We start from the raw sequence: 15389 nt of genomic DNA, 5'->3' as shown, positions 1-15389 counted from the left end.
TCAGTTTCATCTATTACTATGTCTGAGTGCAATCCCACTGACTATAAAACCCATTGTATTGTGTTCTCCTTAAAAAAAACTGACTTAAATTTTAGTATATACATGAGATGCATGCACACGCAGAGCCCTGTGGCACAGGAGTAAGTTTTTCTGCTCCTCTCCCAGAGGTCGATTTATTTTGGGGTGGATGTTGAATTGATTCATTTGATTTGATTCCACATTTGTAAACATGCCATCCACCTTTTAAAAATATTCCTGCTATCTGATAAAGTGCTATACCAGATAGCAGATTTTTTCCCCAAAAACACCCGCTCACCCCCCAGCTCACCCTCTCACCCACCCTCCCCACTCCCTTGCTTGGTTTCCCACCCACCCTGACTCCTTGCCCCTCATTTCTCTTTCCACCCTGCTCATCCTCCTCCCCTTCCCTTTCCGTTCTTCCTGCCTACCCCCTGGCCCTAGTGGAGCAGACCCATTTGAGTAGGGACGGAGATGGTGGTAGTGGCGGCAACAGAGAACCTGAGGAGGCAGTGAGGATATACACACCACCACAGAAGTTGTGGATTTGGGATAAAATAATAATAAAGGATTCCTCTGCTGGTTTATTCTGGCAGTGGGAACAGGCCCTCTGTTACACTTGCTTTTCCCAAAGTTACCCAATTTCTCAGCCATATTGCATATTTTGGCAAAGTACAATCCCACAATTTATCAACTAAAGAGTGAGCTGTTTGCTCACATGCTTCATTCCTTTTCCTTTGGATGTGTGTCTATAACAAATATATCTTGGTTTCTTAATCTGGAATTCCCTTTAAATCTGAACGAGGAAACTGGTTTGGAGGAAACCCTCAAACCAGAGCTTCGTTGTTATTCATCTTGTGTTTCAGGAAGCCAAGATATATTTGCTGAAGCTGGGCATCAAAGGTGAGAACAAAGCATGTGGTTTATTATCATGGCACATGTCAGACTGGGATTGGTATCTGTGAACTAGATCTTGAGTCCCTCCTGAAACAAATGGATAGATTTCCTAGCTGAGTTGGAATATAGGTGAAAATACTTAATGAGGATTTATCATCTTAAATTGTTGAAAATACTGTTTCTTCTAGGTTTTTTGTGATTATCATGGTCATTCTCGTAAAAAGAACGTGTTCATGTATGGCTGCAGCATCAAGGAAACAATGTGGCATACTAATGCTGCCTCTTGTGATCTGGTTGAAGACCTTGGTTATAGGGTGAGCTTTTTTGCATACATATGACCAGTTTGAAATTAGGAACAATATATGTTTCCTGTTTAGATTCTAACCCTTAGGAGATGATAGTCACTGAATAAAACATTTTAGTACTTGTAGTATGGGGAAATTTAGTTACTAAATCCAGTCATTCTTTTGAACAGGGGAAAATATTGTAGAGAGGAGGGAAATATTATGGACATATGCCATTAGGATCATCTTCAGAGGAGCTTTCTCTTTTGGAGGAAAGAATGCATAACAGTTTTTAGGAAATCCTGTATTTTACTGAAACAATCAAAAATCCGGAAAAGAGTCTGTGAAATATGTTGGTCTGAATTATCATTTTTCCAAGAGCTTAATGTATAGATTTCCACCCATACACATTTTTTCACCAAATGTAACCACCTATGAGTTTTTACGTAGTACAGACAAATAACCATGTGCTGTAGATTCTCAGAAAATAGTTTTTTTGAAAGACCTCCTGAACACAAGAGAAGGTACCTCTACCAAGTATTTCCATGAGAACAAACTTAACTGATGTTCAGTCTGATGGCATCAAAAGTCTTAGATTTCTCTTCATTTGCTGTATGCATAAAGTTGTTCAACCCCGTCTTTCATTTTTCTGCCAAAATAATGCTGGTGTTTCAGATGATTCAGGGCACTGAATGAAGCCAACCCTAATGAAAGTGGTTTTAATGTTTGTCTGAGGAAAAGCTTTAGTCTATTCACTGGCTGAAGAAAAGGAAATGTATTGTAAAGCCAAAACTAAAGCTTAAAATGCTGACTTTAAAATGAATACATTTAGAAAACAAGTTCTATGAGTAGAGTAGAAATAATTAGAGGGTCACAATGAATGGGAAATTGGAGTGTTTAAACCCCCCCCCCGAAAAAAAACACCTGTGTAATCTTTATCCAGTACAAAAACAAGGACAGATGATACCTTTATTAGATCACTTTTTAAAAAGTTATCTTTTGACCTGTACTACTCTTCATCACACTGGGCACTAGTGTATGATGGAGAGATTTTTAATATGGAAATTCCCAAAGTCATGGCAGATATTTCTTCTTGTCTACTGCCATCTTGTGACAACATTTAGTACATAAATTGTTGAAGTATACTGTAGACTGAATTTCATGAAGATACGACTTACCTTTAATTTTGCGAGTAGTAAAATACATGAAATAAACAAACATGCAGATTGAAACTATCATGTAAATAATATTTTTCTATTGCTTGCAACATTTTTATTCAATGGAGATAGGTGTCATCCAGATACCTTTCCTATTCTTTATTATTTTGTCCTTTGGTGTAACTTCTATATTAAAGTATTTACAATTCTGTTCCATTCCATAATACTATGCTTCACTGTAGCATTTTCCCCCAGTTCAGGAAAATGTTTGGGATCCTAAGTTTACTCCTTTAGGTGGGAGAGTTCCTTAAGGAGATATTTGCTCATCGGATATTCTAGCTGAGTTGGGTGGGGGTTGTGAGTCTCCACCCCATTTCTCTTCTTTTCAGCAGCCTTCTTTGCTGGATCACCATTTCATGAGTGGAAGGAGCTGTTCTATTCAGGGTTATTTGTTTGTGATCCAAACATTTATATATTTGCCTCGTGCATATTTTTAATGTGTGCATTATTCATTATGTGATCTTTTCTCCATTTGTAGTGTCGCTGCTCGCAAATAATCCTTAGAATATCTTGAAATACATTACACGTATTGAAATGTGTATCTGTCAAGACAAGTGTATTGATTAGTAATCTAGCAGAGTCTATAGAAGAATAAATATACCAATCTAGAACAGAAAAGAAATGATCTTCTTTGGATATGATGTGGTTATGTAAGTTTGTGCCTGTTAAACAGATTAAATTCTTTAAAATTGTTTTAAAATTCTTACTTCCTGTAGACTCTTCCTAAGATTCTGAGTCAGACAGCTCCAGCATTCTGCATGAGCAGCTGCAGTTTTGTCGTGGAAAAGTCCAAGGAGTCTACGGCACGTGTTGTAGTCTGGAGAGAAATAGGTGTTCAGAGGAGTTACACCATGGAAAGCACGTTATGTGGTTGTGATCAAGGGAAATACAAGGTAAATGATTGGTGGAATACAAATGCTTCTTTAAAAAAAGTATTTGAATTATCTTCAGAAGGACACATCAATCAATATATATTGGCCTCTGGAGGGGCAAACAAGCAGGATTCAATGAACATAATTACTTTGAAGTCACAGAGGCTCACATTCTTGATCATGCCTTGGCACTAGTTTTCTGTAAAAAATAGCGAGCACCCATGGTTACTGCATTCCAATGTGCTGTCCATAGGAAATAGCATCTTCAGGATAAATAGCAGTTGGCAGGAAGGGTTTTCCCCCTAATGGAAAAAATGGCATGGACCCCTCAGCCCTAATCTGCATTAATGCATGTATCAGATTTGTCTTCTGTAATCACCTCTCCAAAATAAACAGGAGCAATTTAACCACCCCTTTAAAATAGATATATATATATAATGCTATTTTGATGGTAAGCACACTTATAGCAGGGCATTATTTTTCCTAATGAATTTATATGAGAGGAGGACTCCATGTGTCCTGCCTTCCTCTCTACTAGCATCATGTTTCCCCAAAAATAAGACCTAACCTGAAAATAAGCCCTAGTATGATTTTTCAGGATGCTCGAAATATAAGCCCTACCCTCCAAAAAGCCCTAGTTAAGTGAAACCCCGTCCTCCACCATTGTGCAGCATTGTGCAGAAACCATAAGATGACATGACTGTAAAATAAAAGATCTCCTGAAAATAAGCCCTAATGCATTTTTGGAGCAAAAATTAATATAAGACCCTGTCTTATTTTCGGGGAAACATGGTAGTATGTTAGCAAACATTTCTGGTTTTCATCTGCTCCTAGATTTTTATTCCTTGTTTGGCATACTTTCAAAAGATAAATTGTCTGCCATTTTGAATTTTTTTAAAAAATATGCAAATATATTTTTATACTTGATTGTATTATTTATTTGCATTTTATTTTTATTTTCTGTTCTGTTGAATTGTATTTTGATTACATTGTGTATGTCTGTTGTATGTCCAAAGTGGCGTTTGGACAGATAGGAAGGGAGGAAGGGAGGGTTAATATCCAGAATTCTAGTCACACCCAGTGATGTGACATGTTTGGCACAAATTTCAGCAATGAACTGTTGCAAGTTAATAAGTCATTGTAGGCATTTGCTATTAGATGTCACAGTAAATGCCTACACTGACTTCTTAACTTGCAGCTGTTTATCACCAACAATTATGCCAAATGTGTATACCAACATAAACATGTAGTGAAATTCTATCCAGTATTTCAACAGTTGCATCAAAAAGGGGGCATCAGTTTTCTAAACTGCTCACTTTGTTTCTGTTGCTTCTAATTAGGGCTTACAGATTGGGACACATGAACTGGAAGAGATGGGAGCCAAATTCTGTTGTGGGTTGTTGCGCTTGAAGAGATTGACTTCCCCACTGGAATATAATCTGCCATCTACCCTCTTTGACATTGAAAATGAATTGATTGAATCTAGCTGTAAAGTGACAAGGTAATACACAATGGTTTTATTTTTGTATATTGTTTAAGGCAGGGGTCCCCAATCCCTGGTCCGTGACCCGGCACTGGTCCATGGGCTAGGCAGGACCGGGTGGTGGACACAGATCTCCTGCTGCCCCACAAGCATGCCCCACACAAGGATGTCACACACCCCTGCGCATGGACTCCCGCACCCCGCCAACTGGTCTACAGTTGGGAAAAGGTTGGGGACCACTAAGAATGATACAAATGACAACAATATGAAACATTCTTATCTGGATCCATGGAGTATATATTGTTCCCATCAAATACTAAGAGATGCATTGTCTTTATATGAATGTGCCCATGAAAAATAATGCATCTAGTAACCTGTAGTGTTGCCCACATAATTCTGCTCCTGGACTAAATATCTGAATTAGAATGCAGGGATGGGGAATCTTTGGTACTGCAAGTGCTTTGGCATAAAATTCTCATTATTATAGGTGGGTGTGATGGGAATTGTAGGCCAAAACATCTAGGGAATTGAATTTTCCACTTTAGAGAGGTAAATTTTATCATTTGATAGATTTTGAATAAAATTTAATGTCAGCATTTACTAAATTAGAATGGATTCATATTGCTTGGGAATTGGTAAAATTTTCCAATAAGCACAGCTGGATTGGAGCTTGACTTAATACATATAAATAGATTTGCCTTTTCCCATAGTTTGAAACCTGGGTTATTCTGAACACTGCTGTTTTGCTGGTGTAATGATATATATTGTTCTTGTTACTGTTCACTGCTTGTTTACAGGGTCGGCTGGATTCCCCTCAAATTATGGTGACATTAACTTCAATTTTAGTTAACTTTATGAGGAGTTTCATAGAAAAATCATGTTATACTCCTTATGTCATGTGGGGAATTAAAGCTTCATTGAAGAATTTTGTAATAAATAACATTCTTCTAATTGAATTAAATGATACTGCATTAAATCTTAATATCATTTGCTTATTCCTTTTTACATGATTGCACAACATCATGTACCTTGAAATCTTAATAGTCTCTTAATTCCTTATAAGCACTAGTCTCGGTTTTGTTGCTGTGGGGATTACTTTTCTATTACTTACTGCCTTTTAGAGTTACAGGTTTGAAAAACTAGCTTGTGCAATGAGGCATGTTACATACCGCTGTGGATTTAACAATTAGTCATTATAAAAGAAGAATTTTATATTGCTGGCTGATGTTTATATTAGGTGTTAACATAAGCATTAGAAGTTCTGCACTCAGAATTATTACTTAATATTGAGGAACATACGTAATGATTAATTTTCATTTGAATTATATTACACTACATATGCAAGGAAGTGAACAATTGACTTAGAAGCATATCGAAAAATAAATTAAAAGCAAGTTGGAAGGTAATAACACTTGACTCCTCTTGTGAAATGGGGGGGGGAGGGATCAAGACAGAGGCACTACCAGTGCTGTGCATTTACTGCCAGATTCAATATTCTGCTGTCTGTAACATTTAGTAGTCTCCTGTGTAACCGCTATTTCAGCCCTTAGTGATAAGTTGAATGGTCATACTAAGAGTACCATGCATCTTGACCATATTTGAATTAACCTATTAGTTTTGTTCCGCATTAAATATTTGTAATTATGATTGAATGGTTTCACATGAGCTATTGGACTTAATACAGCCGACTGTGTGGTGTTCCTTCTGTAGCCCCACTACATATGTTCTGGAAGAGGATGAACCTCGCTTTCTTGAAGAAGTGGATTATAGTGCAGAGAGCAATGATGAGCCAGATATTGACTTGGCAAATACTGCTGGTGACTATGAGCCCTCTCTGCAAGAAGATGGACTTTCTGACTCTGAAATTACAAGGACGCATTTGCCTTGAAACATCTGTGAAATGTGAAGAAGAAATTCAGCACTGTGGCTTGTTTAAGATGAACTTGGTGGGTTATTTAATTTTGGGATTTACTTAAGCAGACTGAATGCAGTCAGTCCAGTTCAAAAAACAATAAACGTCTCTGGCTTTTAAATGGATCGACACTTGTTTTATTTATATAATTTAATTCTCATATTTAGTACTGAAATTGCTTTTCCACTTGATTGCCTGCTAAATACTGTTGCATGGCTTTTGTATTTATCTTTATAATCACCCAAAAGTTAAGAAATCAATGCTGTGTCATAGGGCAGAATCTAAACCTTATGCCCAGCACTGGCTTTTGAGCCCTTTACTGAAATTTTCGTACAGATAGATTGATTTATTGAAATGTATGTATGTGCATTGACATTTTTTCTTCAGATTTTGTTTGTGTTTGATGTAATGTTGAGCTTCTCTAGACTAGTTTATTTTGCACTTAACTAATTCAAAGGAAAATGGATGTACTGTTTGACACATATCTGAAGCCTCAAACAAGATGTGGTTTTACTGCCATTTTGTTTTAAAACAGCGAACTCTGAATTTCTAATTCAAAACGGATTATTGTTCTGTTTGCATAGTGATTCCATTTACTGGGTAAAGATTTTGGTGTTCTTACAAACAGTTAAATATTTGCCTAGAAATATCACTGCAGTATACAAGTAAGGCTTATTCATGTGACAGCACACTTCTCCATATTAAAATAGTTACTACATATTAAAATATGTCTGGGAGAGGGATATGCAAGAATCTCTCTTCCCTAGTATTTATTTTTCTGTATTTGGGGATTTTTTTTAAAATGAAAGCATTCTGTTCACAGCATACATGGCTCACATGATAGAATGCTCCTCTGTAAAAAAAATATGATATGGTCCCCACATTGGTTTACCATCTCATGTGCTTAGAAGTACACCTTATGGATAGATGTCTATCATTATATATTTATATAAAGTTCATTATCTCATGCACATACCCAAGTTGCTGTTGAAGTAAATAGCTAATGTGAAGCTTCGAATGCTCTTGGAAGGCATTAAGTACAAGCATTTAATTATATGAATATGTAGTGGCCTACGTGCTAATTTCTTTTTCTTATTTAAAGTGCATTTTTACAATGACAATAAATTATTATTATTATTATTATTATTATATAGCCAAAATGAGCTTCATATGTCCTGGATACATTGCTTATAATTTTCTGTACTGTATTTGTTTTTCTGTAGCAGAATATTAGTATCAATTTGGTTTGAAAATTCTTTGTGCATATCTAATTGTCATGCCAATTGAATGTATTTTAAATGTGATCCAGAAAAAAAAATTAAGGATATTTGCTTTTTGCTGAAATCATGATGCCTATTTCAGTGTGAATCCTGGGTGCTCACATTTCAAATTCATCTTTAGTGTATTCATCCTTTCAAAAATGGTACCAAGATCATATTGAAGAGGATAGTTTTTGAGTGTGGTCTGTGCCACTGAATCTTCCTAGAAAGAAACCACCTGAGTTTTTCCCAATCTTGTTTTGTGCATAGTTAAGGAAGAAGAATCAGTTTTGATTTTTTTTCAAATCAAAAGCAATTACACCTTAAGTGTAAAGAGTAATAGTCTTAATTTTTTTTCATGTTTGTGAAGTTGTGTGGTTTTTTCCTGAAAAAAAAAAAGTATTATCAAAACAGTTGGTTTACACTGTATGTTTTTACCTATTGTTTTCTTCTCAAAATGCTAGCAATATGGCAACCCTGGTGGACTGAATTAAGAAGCACTCATCATAAATAAGGCATAAATTAATATTTCATAGTGTTAAAATAAAACAAATCAAATATTCAAAATATTTCTAATAGAAATAGAACTAATAATTTGTTGGCTCAACACCAATGCGTATTAAAAGCCCAATTAACAACTTTGCTACACATGTAGCACTGCAGGCCGCTGTTCCAGTAGTTGCCCTTACCTGCAACAAAAACTGTGTATGGATTCCAGAGAATGCAAGCAACCAAGGATATTTTCAGTCATCACAATCAATTATGTGCCGGCTCCCACTGCTCATTTGGTCTTTTCTGCTGCAGGAGAAGCTAAACTCTCAACAAGCCAGAGAAACAACTCATGGTTTGTAACACAACTATTGTTCCGTGTGTCAGGAGAAACAAGCCAACAAGCCAATACCTGCCAGATTTGGATGGCACACAAAAGAAATCATGAACTAACAGCCAGGCAAGCAGTCAGGAGTTAAGTAGGGAGCGATCTGAGAATGAGAAGCTGGCATACAGATTTGTCCTGGACAAACCAGATTAAATAAAATTCTGGCGTGTTGCAGCAAATGTGACATGCCCATTGCCTCCTTGTAGGGTTTACAGCTGTTATCTGGATGGGCAGAGTCGAAACCGTTTCTCTTGGTGACAGTAGGCAGTTGTTCCCATTGTTTTCTAAACTTCAGCACATATTTGAAGAGGTACAAGTCGAATAGTGTGAAATCTAGTGTGGTGCAGCAGACGTAATGATTAAGCTCCAGATTCAGACTTTAAATCAAATGTAAAGGTTAAAATCGGCAGCAAAATAAATTAGAGTAATTTTTGTACATTTCTTCTGTTTGCATTGTTATAACATAACTTAGTGTGCAATTTGAGGATTTATCTATAATGGTGGTATAACAAACTGCTAATTTCCTCCATCTTAATTGAAGAGAATTTAACAATGTTGCAGTTAAATGTTTCTTAAACTTTATGGAATTATGGGTTTTTAACCCTTTAATATCTCTTAATTGGATTATGCTTTTACAGAATTATTTTTGGTGCAAAACACCACTAATAGTGCAAGCATTTTGATATAAATTATTATTTCTTTCTACTAGTTGTTTTTACAGAATGCTGGAATTTTCTTTTTACAATATTGTACCTCTCAGGCAAAGGTTGCCATTTGTGCCAACTTTCAGGTGTTAGTTTAATGTGGCATGTTACAGAACTTGTAGCTGAGTCAAGACAGCAAATACACAATTTAAATAAAAGCTGTCAAAACGCAAAATACTTTGTACACAAACCAGGAAACCCAAGTTTCTAAATAATTATTTGTTGTAATGCTGTAATGATCAACTGTGGCAATATTGCTGTGCATGACACCAGATATATAATTTATCAAGTAAGTGTATAATAAAAGAATTATGATTACCCAATTCTACACATTTTTTTTAATGGGGGGAGGTAGGAAAACTAACATGATGTGTTTTAAGAACAGTTTTAGCCCCAGGTGCAGCTACGTGCGAACTGTACATAGGGCATGTTTGCAATTTTGTGAAATATCAGCACCAATAGCTCTTAAGTCTTTTTTTCCACTTGAATTTTCTGTTGCCATATATCTTTAGTGGATTTTTTGTCAAATGTATGCGTTAGCATGGTTATTTCCGTTAATAAGCACAATAATAATAAGCACAATAATTAGGCAAAGCTTTTCTATCCCCGTGTGTATTTGCCCGTGTTTTCTGAGAGGGAATAATATAGAATGATCAAGAATTTCTAAGTTTTAATGTTTATTGCCTTTGGAATGTGTTTTCAATATGTAGTTTAAGCAATTAACTGCACCTTTCTAGAATCCAGAATAAAACCTCTCTAAAGTACTGTACTGATCAACTTTAAGGCCTGTACTCTATAGGCAGTCAAAATTTGTCTTTCACAAATAAATACTACTGAGGAGAGAGGTTAAAATTACAGAACTAGCAAGATAGTACCTCTGAAGACCCAGCAGCCTTACATAACTTACCACAATAATGATAAAGATAAAAATGGAGGGATATGAACAAGTTTAAAGTAGACTCTGATGTTTCTATTAAGGATATTTCTATGTCAGTTGTTAATGAAATCTATATGCATCCAAACTAAAGAATTATAAAAAGGTGTGAGACAACAAGGGAAAGGTGCAGCATTAATTTTTGTTTTAGGAATAATAACTTACTATATCACAGACTTTCCTGATACCCAGTACAGTAAATCACTTATTTGTTTGCTTGTATCATGAAGTTTTTTAAAAAAGAAATATATTTTCTATTTGTAATACAAGTACACATCCAACAATATCTTTTGTACAATGTAGTTATAATACCAATAGCTCATATGAGTTATTGGAGGTTTTCCTAAATATGAAAATCACTTCTTGGGTGACAAAGGCAGAACACTTTCCATGTTGTTTTACATTCCTGTCCGAACAAGTATTTATTTAAGCCTTGATTACCAGATGCACAGGCAGCCAAAGCTTAATTTAGTGTGATGTTTATTCTCATTTACTATCTTTTATACTTCGCATTCTCATTTTCTACTTTGCAATTTGCATTATGTTACCAGTTCTGCTCCTACAGCAATCTATGCCATAGGTCTCTTCTAATCTCAGAAAAATTGTTCTGGAAGCTAAAAGAAGGTGAGAGGTATGTTGCCCAGATATGTTTAGATGTATTGTTTATATGGTATAGGTAAGTGTGTTGTTTTGGAATGCATTGATTTGGCAAGTATGTGATGGAAGGAGGTGAGTGAGGAGCATAGTACAGTGGGGTCTCGACCTACGAACGGTCCGACTTGCGTACTTTTCGACGTATGTACAGATCCAGCCGCAAAATTTCGGATCGACTTGCGGCCAGAGCTTCGACGTACGGACTGAAAAGGCAGGGGAAAAGGGCGGGAAATTCAAACCGTTGGTGGCAAAGAGGCTCTTCTTTCGCTCTTTCGCACCAACGGTTTGGAAAAGGGAGGCGATGGGAAAGCCCAACCAGAGCAAGTGAAGGGCAGCGCAGCAGCGGCGGGGAGAGGGTCTTGCTCCCCAGCCGGGGAACCCTATTAAGGAGAGTTCTCCCTGGCTTCCGTCATCGCTAAGGGGAAGCCGCCCAGGGCCTCTTCAGCGTGGCGGTAACTGATGCCGGCCAGCCCTCGCCTGTGCTGATGACTTTAGGCATGCTGGGGTGTGCGTGGCCACCGCAGGAGGAGCAGCGGAGAAGCTGCAAAGCTGCCCGGTGGGGGGAAAAGCCCTGATCGGCTCCCGCCTTTCTCCCCCACCCCGCCCAGCTTCTCCGCTGCTGAAACCACCATTGGGGCAACCCTTTGGGAGAAGCCGGGTGGCGGGGAAGAAAGGCAGGAGCCGATCCGGCCTCTCTCCTTCACCACGCGGCGTCTCCTGCAGCGCTGCACCCAATGGCGGTTTCGGCAGCGGAGGAGGAGAAAGGCAGCGGGGGTGGCCAGGCTCGGTGGCCAAAGCCTTGGCCCGGCAGCGGGGGTTAAGAATCCAGGAGGCCTTCTGGCAGTGGGGGTGCAGGTAAGGTTCTGCTTTTTGCTTCTTTAAAACTTTCTTTTTTGGTCTTTGCAGGGTGGGATTGGGCTGGTGGGGTTATGTTTGTGTTTGTTTTGTTTTTTGCAGCCCCAGGGGCTTGCAGTGTTTTAGTTTTGGGGGGTATTTTTTTCCTGTGGGTCTGTGCTTAAATGTGCTGGGTTGCAAAGACTGGGCTAAAAATTTCAAAAGTGCTTTTAACACTGTTCCCTGCCCCCCCCTCCGTTCCTGAACTCTTCTTGAGCTAAGAAAAAATAAAAATATATCCCCATCTAGTGGTAGAAGGCAGAATAGCAGCTTCCCATTAGTTTCTATGGACGGGAAAGAGCAGATACGGATTAAATGGTTTTCAATGCATTTCTATGGGAAATGCACATTCGACCTACGAACTTTTTGACTTGCAGACTGCCTTCCAATACGGATTAATTACTTAAGTCGAGACCCCACTGTACTGAATTGAAAACATCAACAGTCAGGTCTATCAAGCTGGGAGTACCCCTCTATGTGCTGTTGGCTATTCTTGACTGGCCACCCATCAGCATGCCCTCTGGAACCCCCGCCCTGGCACAAAGGTGCCTGGGGTGAAGACACAATGTAGCAGCTCCTTTTGGTGTCCCATACTTGCCAGATTGAAAACTGCACCCTAAGTTACTAATTTACTGAGTGATACTTCCAGTGTACACTCATTAAAAAGAGAAAAATGGACTCTGGTGTGCTCATTAGGTTCCATTTCAATTATACGTATTTAAAACTTCCTTCCTTCTCTGACAATGGTGGCAGCCAAGTTAGTTTCAGCTCTGACTCCTGGCTGCTGCCACTTTACTTTCCCAGGCAACCTAGATTTTGTGGCATTATGGGGCACCGTAAAGAAGAGTGTGCCACCACCAGCACCTTTTACACCACAATGAAGCTATGCTTGGAGCATTCTAGGATGGGTTAGGGAGGATTAATCTCAGGAATGGCTTTCCCAATTGGCTCTGCTGTCACTATCACAAACACTTATGAATAATCAAGAGCAGGAGAGGAGAAGAATACAGTGAAATCATATGCAATGAAAAAGAACTAAAAAATTAATAGCTACACTAATATGACTTTAGTAGCAAAATGTAATGAGATCTTCATCTTGGAAACAAACTAGAAAGAAAGTAAATACTTGGTGATCCCTGTAACTGTTTGTGATTCCTGAAACAAATTTCCCCCACACTCCTTTCCCCTCCACATTGCTGGTAGGTGGGAAGAGCCATTTGAGCCTTCAAAAAACAAAATACCAAAGGACATATATAGTATGATTCTGGGGGTCCAGGGTGGGGAAGCATCTTTCAAGAAAATGGCAGAGCTTTGTTTTACATGTATGTAAAAGGAAGAGTAATATTTTTTTTTAAATGTTTCTTTGTTCTAATGAAATACAAAAATTGAGATAGAGCAGGAGGAAGGATTTATTTTGCTCATTCGGAAAAAGAGGGCCTTTGGGACTTGCTCTAAATCTAGAACTTTAAAACAGAAGCATTCTTTGGTTGGCAGTGTCAAATGTCTTCCAGTGATAGCAGTGTTGCTTAAAGTGCTGAATAGGAAAGTTTTGGATAATAGAAGTGATATAATCTGGTGCACTGATGCCTACCCCTGCCCTAAACACACACCTAAATATTCCTAATCCCCACAGCAAGACAAGAGTGTGTGTACATCTCTGAAATGTATTACCTCAGACCCTGCTTGTGATCCAAGGATTGTGCATAGAACATGTGGTGCCCTAGTTGGCAGTCTCATCCTGTCAGTTGCTTCGCGTTAGCACCATTTGGCTTTTATGAGGACAATGTTGTTGGGGTTTTATTTGCAACCTTGCATGCTGTCTGTAATTTGTGCGACTGGGAAGGACTTTTCTGGGCTGAGGTGATTATTTATTTAACACTAATTGATTCTTCCTTCCAATCAATTCTTCCTTCTGCTCAACCTCTTTGTTGAGTGTTCTTCTCCACTCTCTTTCTCTGGTTGATGTCAGTTGTTTGTTTGCTGTTGATCAGTTTAGTTGGCTGCTAAGTATGTGTGCAGTCATGAAAGGCAGTAAATTCTTAGTTCAGTGTTTTCCAACCCTTTTCAAGTCACAACTCCGTTTAACAATAGCCAAGTAACCTGTGTCCCTCACCAGCACACCTGCATGAAAAGGCATCTTTAATGGGGTATATATATAAAAATAATTACAACTTAAAATAACTATGGTGACACCCCCCTCAAAAAACCCACTTTGTGACCTTGGGAGTCATGACCCCCAGGTTGGGAACTTGTATCTTAGTTGTTTAATGAAGCACTGCATGTTTACTGTTTGAGATCTAGGGGAGCTCTTGAGGGATTTTCTGCTTCTTCTGCCAAAAGAACTTGACTTGGCTTTAGATACTACAGGGTGTTAACTGGGGAGAGGGGTACCATTTGCCACTCAGCCTCAGGCTGTGAAACATTTTGAGTTAGCCATAACTGTAACTGCCAGGAGCTAATGTGACAAAAAGGAAAAGAAAAGCCACCACTGCTTGTCTGAACATTTGTAGAATGTCTTCTTCTTTCTGGAAAATCACACACACACCCTGAAACAACACCCCATTCCTATAGTCTGCAAATGGGATCAGAGAAGCAGGGGCACATTTTCACTGCAGCACTAGACTTGTTCAAGAGGTAGTTGCTTATATTCATTAAATATGTGCAGATCTTGTGGATTAATTGTAATTGGTTCTCTTTAATGCTTGCTGACAAACTGTTCTGCTATTAATAACACAAAGGCTTTTGTGGGGCACATTTGCTTCCATTTTTATAGCATGTGAAAGTTTTCCTTCAAACCCTTGACGCTGTCTTGTGATCTCGAAGAGGGACATCCAGTTCCTGAGTGCAGTTGTGACAGAACATTCCTCATTCATTGAAGCAAAAGCATGAATACATATAAGCTCTCATGTAAGTAATTAACATTCTCATTGTTGCTGCTTGGGCAATGTGAGAAGTTTTTCTTCAGTGGTTTATATACTATTTCTAGTCTTCTCTTTCAGCATTTCTGGTGCATGTGGGCTGATCAAAGGGTCAAGCCTAAACATTACAAGTCAAGTCCTAAAACTCTGAAAGTGGGATGAAATGTGTGCAAAATCACTGATTTTTGCATTTTAGGAAGCAAAGTAGCAGCTATTGGCAATTGCTTTAAATTGGTAACCGAAGATTTTGGGATGATTCCAATTTCTGAAATTAGTATGGAGAGGAGAATGACCTAATCTTGTTTCCATATTCTTTTAATTTCTTACCTTAATGTTGGTACTTTGCCATTTTTGGACTTTCTGTGCTTTTGAGGTTGTCTGTTGATGGAACTCCAACCTCTGTAAGGTATATTTTTCTTTGCTGCTTATCCAGAAACATAATATCCAGCTTGTTAATATCAGTTGT

At 38.1% G+C, this 15389-nt stretch overlaps 1 protein-coding gene across 15 annotated transcripts in view; it reads left to right on the top strand.

Annotated features, from left to right (window-relative positions):
- AGTPBP1 (ATP/GTP binding carboxypeptidase 1) overlaps positions 1–9846 on the top strand; it is a 73344-nt gene extending 63498 nt beyond the window's left edge. For 14 of the 15 annotated variants that reach the window (XM_078386154.1, XM_078386151.1, XM_072992295.2 and 11 more), the window contains 4 exons: positions 1104–1229; positions 3133–3309; positions 4629–4789; positions 6482–9846. In XM_078386154.1, coding sequence (XP_078242280.1) covers positions 1104–1229; positions 3133–3309; positions 4629–4789; positions 6482–6659 — 642 coding nt within the window. In that variant the 3' untranslated portion in view covers positions 6660–9846. Of the gene's footprint in view, positions 1–1103; positions 1230–3132; positions 3310–4628; positions 4790–6481 lie in introns of those variants that run through there. The other variant, XR_012084355.2, reaches the window with a different exon arrangement.
- Positions 9847–15389: the final 5543 nt, after the last annotated feature.

This window comes from Pogona vitticeps, chromosome 2, assembly GCF_051106095.1.
Source record: "Pogona vitticeps strain Pit_001003342236 chromosome 2, PviZW2.1, whole genome shotgun sequence".
Lineage (NCBI taxonomy): Eukaryota > Metazoa > Chordata > Lepidosauria > Squamata > Agamidae > Pogona > Pogona vitticeps.
The sequence above is the reverse complement of the archived record's forward strand: the minus strand, read 5'-3'. Positions and strand labels throughout refer to the sequence as shown.